This window comes from Ischnura elegans, chromosome 1 (assembly GCF_921293095.1).
Source record: "Ischnura elegans chromosome 1, ioIscEleg1.1, whole genome shotgun sequence".
In the NCBI taxonomy this organism is placed as follows: Eukaryota; Metazoa; Arthropoda; class Insecta; order Odonata; family Coenagrionidae; genus Ischnura; species Ischnura elegans.
The window spans coordinates 22,973,511-22,986,454 of record NC_060246.1 but is presented as its reverse complement, the minus strand read 5'-3'; the positions used below and the strand labels follow the sequence as shown (position 1 = coordinate 22,986,454).

The 12,944-nt window shown below is 36.5% G+C and overlaps 1 protein-coding gene across 15 annotated transcripts in view; it reads left to right on the top strand.

The window, feature by feature from the left end:
- Positions 1–460: 460 nt before the first annotated feature.
- The window catches only part of LOC124156964 (broad-complex core protein-like), a 111,060-nt gene continuing 98,576 nt past the window's right edge, over positions 461–12,944 (top strand). For 3 of the 15 annotated variants that reach the window (XM_046531454.1, XM_046531502.1, XM_046531498.1), the window contains exons 1-3: positions 540–1,504; positions 2,123–2,302; positions 2,431–3,061. In XM_046531454.1, the coding sequence (XP_046387410.1) occupies positions 1,307–1,504; positions 2,123–2,302; positions 2,431–3,061 (1,009 nt within the window). In that variant the 5' untranslated portion in view covers positions 540–1,306. Of the gene's footprint in view, positions 1,505–2,122; positions 2,303–2,430; positions 3,062–12,944 lie in introns of all 15 variants that reach the window. The other 12 variants (XM_046531412.1, XM_046531418.1, XR_006864500.1 and 9 more) reach the window with 12 other exon arrangements.

The following is a 12,944-nucleotide window of genomic DNA, read 5'->3' as shown; positions in this document are numbered from 1 at the left end:
ACTGGTAATGCGATGGACACCAACAAGCGCTGCCTTGCAACTACTTGATCCCGCACGATGAGATTCGGGCCCTTATACTAGTGATGTATAAACCCTAAAAAATGACTCGAAATACGTTGGATGCAGCGATTAAAAAGGACACGCATATGCATCTCCAGTTATGATGGAACTTAATGACTTAATTAACTAACCATTTCCGTCAACGAAATATAGCCGTCTAATGGCAATCAGTTTCTGCGATATCAGCCTCGGTAGTGTTTCGCCAAGGATGCCATCAGTCATACTTGAGCAGTGATAAAGAAAAACGTAGGATCGGGAACAGGACGATTTCATCCCAACTATCCCAGCGGTCTGAAATTCCATCATCCAAATGATCATCGATGATGAACTCGATGAAAAGGACTCCGAAATATGCTTTATTCTTCGAATAATATCGGCAGATCTATTTTACCCAATGGTTTGGTTTAAGGGTGTAATAAAATTTCATCGAATTTTTGCTTTACCACTCAATCCTATAAAAACTATATTTTCTATCGCACAGTTCCAATTTTGATTACTATGGATCGATTAGCTATGCCTTTCAAATAAGTGATTTCGAGATAACCATTCACTACAAAGAAGATTATCATTCAGTTATACACGAAATAGATTGACAATTTTATTTTTTATTATTAGTTACTTATAGTGCCGCTGTCTAGGTAAACAAAATTGACATCCAAAAGTTTACAGGACACCATCCCAAACGCTGGCTGACGAAGTGATAAGGGAAGCATCAGCCAACGGCATTTCTTGGAAACAGAAGATAGTGCGCGTCTCTGTAGTTATCTAGTGATTAGGGAATTTCTTAATGCCGCTAGATGCATATTTTTGTGAGAAAACGAAAATATTGTTATGGTATTTATGACTAAACACGTCGAAGTTACTATAGTGGGAGTAGTCTTCACATAAGTGTTGAGGGACGCCAACATGAATAAGTAGCCATCGTTGGATTTCAGCTTGTACACGAAAGCTGATTTTTGTCTACAAATATTGGAGCAATAGGATCCTCAAGATATACATTTTTAATCTTGATATTAAAAAACTCGATGTGCTAACGATAATGAAATCGCATTCAAGGTGGAAGTAATTTATTTTATGTGTTCATAGTGTTATAACTTTCTTACCAATGGACTTGCCCGGACGAGTGTCGCAAACTGTCCACGGAACATAGACTTTCGAAACAAGTGCCTTTGTGATGGTAAAAGACCTTAAATTTAGTAGTTATCATCTCAGGTTTGACTCGGTTAAGTGATATTAGCTAGTCAATATGTCTGTTGGAGAAGATGATGCGGAGCAATTTTCGCTACGGTGGAACAACTTCCATAATAACCTTACCCTGGGTTTCCATGAGTTGCTGGAAGAAGAAGACTTAGTGGATGTGACTTTAGCGTGTGATGGAAAATACGTTCAAGCTCACAAAATTGTGTTATCAGTTTGTAGCCCGTACTTCAAGTCACTTTTCAAAGTAAGTAACCCGTATCTCAATTTTCTATAGATGTGTAGTTCTCAAGTAGTCTACTCACATATTAATATTTCCGTGCATGATAATATTATATCCTGGGTAGTTTTCATTGTTATTTACAAAATATATGGACGATATTGTCATTACATCAGCTATTTCTTTGGGAAAGAACGTCTATTCGTCGAGATGGGTGTGTTTCAGTTGATCACTCAAGACAAAGCTAATGAAATTGTAAATTATCTCTCTCAAGAGGTATGGGCTAAGATGTATTATGTGATGCTTGTACAAGTTTTATTGTCCTTAAATTACGGTTTCTGTCGATAACGCATGGATTTATGAATTTGCCATTGAAAATCCAGCCCTCGGCAAATTGAACACGAGCGTATCTTGGTTCTCCAGAAATCGATGATTGGATTTAAAGGGAAAACAAATGCATTGTATTATCGATTTTACAATATTCGTGTATATCTTACTACTTATTTACACGTAAAATTTGTGTGGCCATATCGCACTATTTTGGAAAGTTCATTGATAACTAAGTGTGTAATATATCATTAAGTATTTTTTTTGTTCAATGTTTCCAAAAATTTGCATTTCGAATGAAATACGTTTATCTTTCAGGAAAATCCTTGTCGTCACCCTATTGTTATTCTCAAGGATGTGGGCCACAAGGAACTTCAGGCTATTCTTCAGTTTATGTACAGGGGCGAAGTCAATGTTAGGCAAGACGATCTCACAGGGTTTCTGAAGACTGCAGAAATGTTGAAAATCAAAGGCTTGACTGGTGAAAACAGTGACAAGGTATTCCTTTTGGTCTCCTATCTTTCATTTTTAATGTCTTCTTAGCGCTTTCATATATTTATGATGCTCATATTATTTTTTTGCTTTGGTTTCCCTTTGATATTAATATTTTGTTTGGAATATTTTAGGATTCCCATAAGAGAGCATTGTCTGAAGAGAAGAGGAGGCCTAGGGGTGTGCCCTCTCACTGTGATGATGATTCTGGTTCTGTTCCGTACAAAAGGATGAAATCTGAGCAGAGACGGTCCAGGGTGGTTCCTCGGCCCTCTAGTAGGCCGCACTCGCCTATTGAATGCATTCCTCCGAGTTCTGCCGGTAGGGAAGACCTATTGCACTCTGGATTTGATGTGACAAAACCAAAGGAAGAACCTGTAGATTATAGTCAAATCGAGGATGAGTACTCTAGTGAGATTGCTCCAAGTTTACCTCATGACATTGAAGAGGGAATGGAAGAAATGGAGGGGGAGTGTACGCCAGTGGAAGGGGTGGGAGGTGGGGGGGTTGGGACTGGGCGGAATCATTTGCCTGCTGAAGGTGGAGGTCAGGGTGATCCACCTCCAGGATCTGCATTGGCAGCAATGGCTCATTTGGTGCACGTTGGTGGTCCCTCTGGTTCAGAAGGGGGACAGCAACGACAAGAGTCTCATGGTATGGAGTCGAAGCAAATTTCATCAGCCATGGGGCTCCCTCCTATTGGGTCTGGAGCTGTGTTGGAACCAAATGTTGCATTGCAGGTTGATGCCAAGGAGAGGCTTCAAGGTAATGTTTCTACTTTCTTTCTTTCCATTTTTTTCAGAACTTTATTATCATGAAGTTAGGATTATAATTTGGTTTTGGTTGTGCGTTCATCATATTCTTATGTTTTAATTTGGGTATTTCAATATCTGACACTTCTACATTCCTCCACACTATGGTCGATCACAATTGCTGTCAACAATTGTTTTATGAATTATGAAGATGCTTGATTGGCAGAAGTTATTACAATCACTTAGTCACGATGAGCATTTTGCATTCATAAGGATGGTGGGAGACAGTTATTGTGATCATTATAGCCAATATCAATTATTATTAATGGCAAAGTTGGGAAGGCGTAAGGCAGAATACATTTTATTTCATTTTTGGCTCTGTGTAGCTGTTTGTGAATAGGTACTTGTGTAATAGTAGATAGTTAATAGTATTTTAGTGGTTGTAGCTGTTTCTAGATATGAAGTTGGTGATTTGCAAAGGTGATCATCATGACTGATGAGAACTATTAAAAAAAAATAGTATTTGGGTATGTATATTAAATTAAATAGGATGGATTTGGGTTGAAATTACAGAATATCTTTTGCCTTTTATGGAAGCTCCCTAGAAATTTATTTTATAAACAAGCCTAATTAATAGTTGTAATACTATGCACCATTGAGGGAAGGAGGAGAAAATGAGGGAGTAAAAACTTGCTTAAGATTAATATGACTTTATGTATGAGATTATATTAAGATTGATAAGACTTTTCTTCCCAAGTTGGGAGATTCGTAAGCAAACTTTGTAGCTCTCTGAAAGGATGTGTCCCTACCTGTAAAAGATACCTTCAAAGTGTAGGTGCAAATATTTTTAGCCATTTTTTTTTGGTCAGTTGACAGTGTAATAAGGCCAATACAGAATGGTCATTGTAGAAAATCTACCTATGTTGCAAATCCCTCCCTCAGCTTTTCTTTGATAATTCTCAGTTGCTTTATCTGATTTTCCTTCACACGTCAGTATTTTTAAGATGGAATATTTCATATTTTATTAATTAACGGGCCAAGGCCCAATTACAGAGCAAATAATTCTTCATAAATATGCCATAAAATATCATAACAGAGACAATAGTATACATATTGTAATAGTTAATTAAGTATTAGGTAACATCTTATCTTGTATTCCTTTCAAGTATATCATTATAGACGTTAAAGAATCAAAAAATAGGTCCACTTTGAGACATAAATTGCCGTCAAGCATTATTTGCTGTAATGGGAGAAAGTAGTCGTAGTTGCGTGAGTGGTGGCTATTGTCAAAAAGAGTGTCACATCTAGTGGAGTAAGAAGGAACTTACGTGAAAATTTCTCTTAGTAAGACAGGGGAATCTACTAGGTTGTTTAACAGCTTATATTGGAAGATTACATTAAAGCACTGTCTCTGCTTAAACATGAATCGAAGATTAAACAGCAGGTCTCCATTATCCCAAGTGAAAAATAAATATTTATAAATATAATATGAATAACAATTAAACCACTGAATTTTGCCGCAGGAGATGTAGGGTGCTAAGGGCAAATGGAGACATCCAGTTAAAAACTCCTTGTGCACATGCCAACAGCAATTTCGGAATCCAGGAATAAATCTTACTTGTGTAGGCCTAGAGTCTGAGGAATGAAAATTTTTCCCATGAACAGTGCAAAATGGTTACTATTATGTCTCCTGGTGGCTACAAACAATGGACTCATATATTTTATGGTTTTAAATGAAATGATTTTTTGTGCCATGATTTAGTGGAGCTGAGTAGGCAAACTGAATCTTGCAATAAGAAGCCTTAATACCTCTCATAATTGTGAAGGAACAGTGATATATGTGGAATATCGCATGATTTTGTTGGAATACTACTGTTTTCCTGACTGTTCAATATGATTCCCAAAATGAGGAAGTCATTGAGTAGTTAATGGAATGGTTTTCAGGCGACACCCATATCTTAAAAGATTGGACCCCATGGATTTGAAAAGTGGCTAAGCAAATCATGGCCTTAGGGCTTGGAATTGGTCATCGACGAAGTTCCAAAAGGATATTTTTTGCTTCATTTGAGAAATGTTCATTTTTCCTATTTTTGAAAGTTGGAATGTTACTTAAAGTAAGTATTTCTTCAAAAAAGGTTTAGGATCTCTGGTTACAAAGTTTACTATGTAGCTCCAATTTTGTGAGGGTGCCTTTTTTGAGTTCTTGGCAAAATTATCGGAAGACTTTCCTCTGATAAGTGTAGGTCGGCTGCATGTTTTTGAGTGGAATGCCCTGCATATTATTCAGTCGAGGCCTCATTTTAGAGCCAAGTACCCTTCCAAGGAGACATAATTGAGCACCTGTTTGTTTTACCACCTAATTATGAGTGTTTTTATTGTGAAATAGACTATAAATATAATTGCTAGCTGTAATGGCTTAACAAACTCTGCCATTTTTTTCTGTGCCCAGGGATTTACTTTTCTTCTCGTAATCGAAAAAAAGGTTTTTTCAATCAAGTCATGGAGATAATGAGGAAAGGTTTTGATTTTAGCAGTACATATAATAGGCTTTAAACCAAAATTATTTCTCTCTCTGAAGTGGGAATTCCTTGAGATCAAAAAAAAATTAAGAATTCTAATGGGGCTGAAAATTTTACTTATGACTGACAGGAGTTTATTGTTGTCAATCCCAATTTTTGGTTTAAGACACTTTCAACATTCTTAGAATTTCTATGGCTAAATAAACAAGCACTATTCGTATGTTTACTCATAAATGTTCTCATTTACGTGTGTAAACCAAGGGGAGACCAGAAAAAACAAGTCTGGGAATAGGCTGGGATGGAACAAAAGAATTGTCCTGTCCTGGTATCAGTTTGTTGTATCAGGGATAACTAGTAATACAGGTAACCTCCCAAAGTGTATGCTTATCTAGCTTGTTGAGTCATCATTTCATATTTTGTGTATTACAAATACATCTATTTGCCATACTATCGCTATTTTAATGAAGGAAATTTATTGTCAAATATCTCTACCATCTCCTTGCTTAAAGTAGACAATAGATTACCCATGAAAATTTTTGTTTAAAATTTTAGCAAAGAAAAGCTTAATTAGTAAGTACTAAGTTTTCATCAAAAAATCATTTTAGGGATTACTTCATCTAAAGTTCAGCATTCTTTCGGGCTGCATCCGCGTCCGTTGTCGAAGAACCACAACAGTTTCGCCAGCTCTCCTGCCAGCGTCCTCAGGTGAAGAAACTGTTGTGGTTCTTCGACAACGGACGCGGATGCAGCCCGAAAGAATGCTGAACTCAAGTAATCACCGCGGAAACCTACGTACGAACATAACTTCATCTAATTCATGAATCTTGCTGTCTTGAAATTCTTTTAATTTGCAATGTGAGAGGAAAGAGCTTGCAATAGCATGACGGTTGTAGGTTCTATTACATATTAACTGAACTATGGCATGCAACCACCAGTTTGGATTTTAATGAAATTTGGTACACATAGTTGGTTTTCATATAAAATTTAAGCCTTTTATCTTAAGCCATTCTGGAACCAGAGCTACCTAATTTTCAGCCTACACTATAAAAATTGCATGAAGAAAATATGTGTATGTTGACTGTTAATAATAATTCGTAATATTATCATCGAATATGGATATTGCATGGATTGGCAGACGGCCTAGTTAAATGACTTTTTTGATTTGTTGGCCATGTAGCATGTGCTATATGATTGTTAAGCATTAACACAGCTATCAATTTCACATAAATGGAATATTTGCCAGTGTCAAATAGGGAAATAAGCAAAGATTACAGTAGCATGCAGGAAGTGCCGGAAACTTTTACTTATGTCACATAATGAGGAAGATGGTGACCCCTCATTTCAGACTAAAATGTGCAATATGACGTATGTTATTGTGAATTGAGTGTGAAATATATATAGGGTAATAAATTTTAATATTGAGTATATATGCCTCAAATGTTGTTTTGCTATAGTAGCAAAAATTGTGCATATATGTACTTTGTTTTATATCTCAACGGTTTTTTCTTGTCTGAGGACTGCAGTCATTCATGCAATCTTGAGGACATTGTATTTTCCTGGCCAGCAGTTCATTCTTTCACCCTTTCGGGAAAAAGAACTTTTTTCGGTCACCTACCAATGATTTCGTTTTCCCGGTTGCTTCTACATTTGTGCATCAAAAGGCTATGCAACCTATCATTTAATTCACCACATCCTTGTAGCTGTTGCATCTTTATCGAACTGTAATACAGGCCTGTTAGATGAGCATTTTGCAATATATACCATTTGCATGAATGTTTTGGATTAAGCTTTGTTTTCTATCAGCATTCGATTCAATTTAACCATGTTGGCAGTCAGCTAGGTTTTGGGGATTAAAACCTCCCCTCCAGAACTCACAGAAATTTTTAATTTAAACCGATTTAACTTAATTGGATTAATATTACTTGTAGAATAGTGTGAGGATTAATAAAATATCCCTTAGAAGGCCGTAAAACTCACCCTTTTGAACCATTTATTTTAATTTTTTTCTGGGGAGGGTCTCTGCACCTTCCACTTACCCTGATGGGTATGCAATACCACTAGGCCCCCCAGTATTAGTTGCACCTGAAACCCCCCTAGCTTTAATTCCTATCTTCGCCCCTGAAACCTAGTGCTCATTCATGAGATGTAATATAACATTCAGATGGCTTAAAAAAAGAAAATGTTCCAAGTGTGGAATGTAAAAGCTGTGAAGGGGACTAAGAGGAAAGGGAATATCAGGAACTAATGATTAAAAGCATACATCAGATATGGGACGTGAAAGCTATACAGGAAAGCTGGAAGAGAGTGGTAGCAGGAATATTCAAAATCGCCAAAGAAGTTGCTTTGATACAAAGAGAAGAAAAATATTAAGGAGCTGTGGATCATGGAGGAAATGGTTTGGAAAATGAAGGAGAGGAGGAAGTGGAAGAACTTGGATTCAGAGTTGGCCAAGAGGGAAATAAAAGATTATGGAAAGTGAAGAGGGTAAGGGGCATTGGGTAGAAAAGTGAAGTGAAGAAATGGAAAATTTCCATGGGGATGGAGAAGTTGGGCTGATACCAAGGTAAAGTCTATATAAGGAGAAAAAAGGAGACTAGTCATAACAAATACTTGACTTAGAATGGGAGGATGTGAACAGAACGTGATTGGTGGAAGGAAAACACACATGGAGAATATAGCTTGGAAAAGTATGGTGGGTCTGGATAATCATGTACCATGGATTTTCGACTTGGAAATTAAAAGAACTACAGCAGACTCCCGATTATCCGGGTGCGGCATATTCGTGTTGTGGATTATCCGTGCTTGATTTTCACTCTTGTTCAAAGTTTTCTGCGATCTTTATAAAAAAAAACATTGGATGCAAATCACCGGAATTACTGCATTTTAATGCTAGGATACACCAGGCTTATTATTTCCATTAGAATCCCCTTCGTAAAATGGAAGCGATAGCGCACGAGCTGTATTCACGGGAGCTCCGTGTTCCTGTTTTCCAAGCCTCACAGTGCGTGACCACGCTCCGTGATCACGGTGTAACGTTTCAATTAATTTCACTTAGTTTCACACGACACTTACAAATATTTTATTTCACTTTAAATAATACAAACTCTGGAGCAAGGGAACACCCGTCCGCCATAACTATCACAATCCCACTCCCCCCTATTCATCTCCTCCCGCGCCGTCAACAATCACAACAATTACCTCACTCCACCTCTGCTGCTTATTATTGCTTGAATTACGTCACACCAAAACCAAAACAAACCACTCAAAATTAGGTGTTACAACGGATACACGTCCCGCAGCAGTTGCAACCCTAACAGTGTAGTTTTGGATGTCGCACAGTGATTTTAAAGCATTTGTGAAAACCAATTTTCTTTATCCGTGATCACGCAGCCGTGGTTTGTGAAACCAGGTCTTATATGGAGCAGTAGAAATACGAGTGTAATCATATTATCACCGCTAAAAAGATCGTGGTCTGGTGAACAAAGCTCTCAATGAGTCCAAGAAGCACTAAAAATATCTGAATAAGTGCACAAATTATAATATATTGTTTGTTTTAATTAATGCAAAAAATTATAATGCAATTACAGTGGAAGCACTAGGATCCCAAAACCGTGCATCTATGGCTGCATGGTGTGTGATGGTACGATCGTGACTCACTTGATTTTGTGAGAGATTAATGATTATTATTTTCGAGTGTCTCTGATTGTGCAATTGGGCCGCATGCTCATTGAACTGAATCCCTCTACTACCACTGTCTCTCATGCAACTTAGTGCAATGTAACTGTTTAGCACAGTGTCTGGAAAATAGTGTGTAGCATAGCAATTTGATGTATCATACCAATGGCAAACGGTACCAGATCTGCGATCACTTTGATACACATTATGCGACATGCATTGTTTCACCTTTAGATGTAATGAGTGCCTGTTATAGTAAGTGATTTTGTGGGAATGATTGAGCACTCGCTAATCCAAGCTTCCACTTCTATTGACATGGCAGTTATTTCTGTTAGGTCTAAAATATTTTATGACTATGAACAGATCACTCCCTTGAAGACATGAAAACTGGTTACTGCTGTGCATTTCTGTTAACAATATCAACCAACTGCTTTGATGCCTTGTTTTACTACACCACAATTACTTGATTCTTTTCTCCAAGTTACATGTACTAACAGTTGGATGTAGTTAACTCAGTATTATGATATTTTATCTCACTTTCCCTTGCTTAATCATCAACGCAATAGATATCCTCATATTTCATGATTCCAGTGGAATACTTCTCTTAACTATTTTACCTGGCAGAGATCTCAGTCTCTTTTAATGTCCCAAATACATTGGTGCATTTTCCTTCTGAATATTTGGTTATATCCTTAGTCATTTTTCCGTCTTTGTACAGAAGAGGCTGCTGTAAATGTTTCAATTCATTGTCAGAAATTTCTTGATTATTCAGAGCACATATTGTCATCTTGTTTGAAGCAAGGGAAAACTTTGAGCTCCTGCATTGCATCAAATAGGGTAGTTTCCTTCATCAAAGAAAAGGAAAGGCATTGATTGCGATTTGTTTCCCACCATTAGTGTATTCATGATATACAAATTATTTGGTTTTAGAAATACTGGTGTAGACGAATGTTAATAGTCAATTTTAACCTCATTTGAAAAAGGCCAGATTGGCGCCCATGCGATGCCACTCCACGTGAGTCACAGGTACCTAGATTCTATACGATTAGATAGGAGTTTTACATCGTCTGAGATTACCAATGCATGCATGAGGCACAGGGCTCAGGGAAACATGTCTTAATAATCACCTGTTAAAATTGCCCAAGGTCGGAAAGTTTCCTTTGGTTGATAGGGTTTTAATAATTCTTATTTAAGCCAAGCGCTACCTGCTAGCTGGGTACTTATGCTACCTGCTAGCAGCCTGCATCGTATCAGCGGTCAAAGCCTTGCCCCAAGGTCACCTCACATGGTGGCAGTGGGAACCAGAAATATGTCACACAGACTTTTTCCAGCATTCATACTTAGACGTTGCATTTTCGTGAGCTTGAAAATTTTCACTTTTCATTTAAATGCAAAAAAATAGATATCGTCATTTAAAAATCTAAGAGTGTGAAACGCGTACTTCAGGAGTAATAATCTTTCGATTTATGCAATAAAAAATAATAGGAAACCACCCTATTCTACAAAAGGCCAGTATTTCTATTTATATGTTGCTATAAGGTATAAAGTCACAAGCTGATCAGCAAGAGGGGACCCAATGTTTGGTGGAGAAAAGAAATGCAAAATTATCTGTTTAAAATACAAGTACTTCTAGTTGTTTTTTCATCAGACCTAAAAAATATCTCGAGCGCAAGTGTGTTACCGTAATTGGTGAAGCTCCTTGTTTGTACTTCTACTTGTGCGAGGATCATACAGCATTGCAATGAATGCTTATTTTCTTCAGTGTCATTGCACTCATTGTTTTCCATGATTCTGTTGGACTTATTGTTAGTCTCAATATAACTTTTTTTTAAATGATTTTCTGCAGTATGATACTCCTTGTAAAAATAACTGATAAAATAATACTCTGTTTAACAAATGAGCTGAAAATATAACTTTTAAAAGCATGTTTTAGTGAGATTATTCCTGCCAGGCATTCTATTGTTACACATTGTACTCTGGAAAGGTTACTAAAGAAATGACTTAAAGAATTATGTAATGCCTTCCATTAAAATTGATGAATAGTCACACAGAAAATACGGTTACCATTTACTCATCCATTCTTTTATGTTAATGCACATGAATAAAGTTAGTCTCACGTAAAAGTAACTGTTCACTCAATTGTATGTCCAGGATGTTTTAGTTTATAATCTATGGACCAAGTACACATATCAGTGGATTTGAGTAGTGGTTTGGAGTAAATTAAACTTAAGAGAATCTCTTATTGAAGAATTCCCATTGTCTGGGATATATTGATGATGCTTATCAGATGAGAATAAATAAAAACAATCATTTTAACCAGCCTATCTCTGGATATTATGTGAATCAGATTTGATAGCATGCATGGATAGAAAAATTTCGCCTGACTTATACTTCATTTGGTCACTGAATCACAAGATCAACACGAAGGAAGATTTTTAGCATACCCGACATAGTTGGTAATCATAGCTTTCATAATTATCCTTTTCTAATGGTGATTACTCTCATCTTTTATTTGCGTTTTATAATAATTTTACAAATTTAACATATTTGTATCACAAAACCACATCAACTCAAGCACACAAGGAAGACAAGAAGGTCCTCTCGCTAGGAGCTTATCCATCCTGTGCCATTATCTGCTTTAAGAAAGATTGTTTATTGCTCTAGTGGAATGTACATAATGCTAGTGGGGTGGGCATAGAGTGGTCACTTCCTTTGAGGCTCACTTTTTGGAATAATAATTTTTGGCCTTTTTCCACTCGAAGGTGGTTCACTTTTTGTCTGGGACTGCACATGCATACACAAACTCGTGTAACAAACAAATTTATAAATTTCATTTAAAATTTTACCAGTTCTGATGAATAAAACTTGCTTGCTGCTTTACTTGGTAGAACTATAATAAGTGAAAAGAATATTCACTTTACATTCATTTCTTACACTTAATTACCAACCATGGTTTTGAAATTATGTAGTGTCATTATCAAGGTCAAAATTTTTACCTAGTTATGACATAGCCAATTGTTTTTGCAATTGAAAGGAGGTTCAACAATTGATCCAGTTAACTCAGGTGTATTTCAATCCACCACCAAATATTTACTACCAAAGTTGTTATTAATGATATTTGCGGATATTTCTTACTATTTATTCGATGAAATTACTTTTTTGTTTCCCTGGAATGAAAAAGCAGGAATAATCATGGGAGGTATTCTTTACATGAGTTTTACATACTTTGGATCTGTATCAGTTTTATATCTCTTCAGATGGAATAATCATTGCAATATAAGCTATTAGTGTTTACTGCAGTGACAGTTAGTGTCTGAAAAACGAAAGCATGAGCATAGTCAACAACTTTGTTGACTTCATTACCTAAATGCTAAATTTATTGGACTAATACAATATAGAAAATCTATTTGTTTATACATAGTATGAATGGAAAAATTGACATAGTAAGGCTTTTCATTTACTGTAAATTGTTAGGTGCTACTTAGTACTGTTGCTACTGCAAACAGAAAAGGTTCTTTCCGTCAGGTTTCGCTCAATCAACATGATTGTATTTATTTAACACGTTGCATACGGGTGGCGAGAATTCTCGTCATTTTTTTCCCGAACGCTCCGGACGGACGATGAAGATTCTTGTCATTTAGGCACGTCATCCTAAACAATTTTAAAGCGTACAATACGTATTCGTTAGTATGTTTTCAGTTG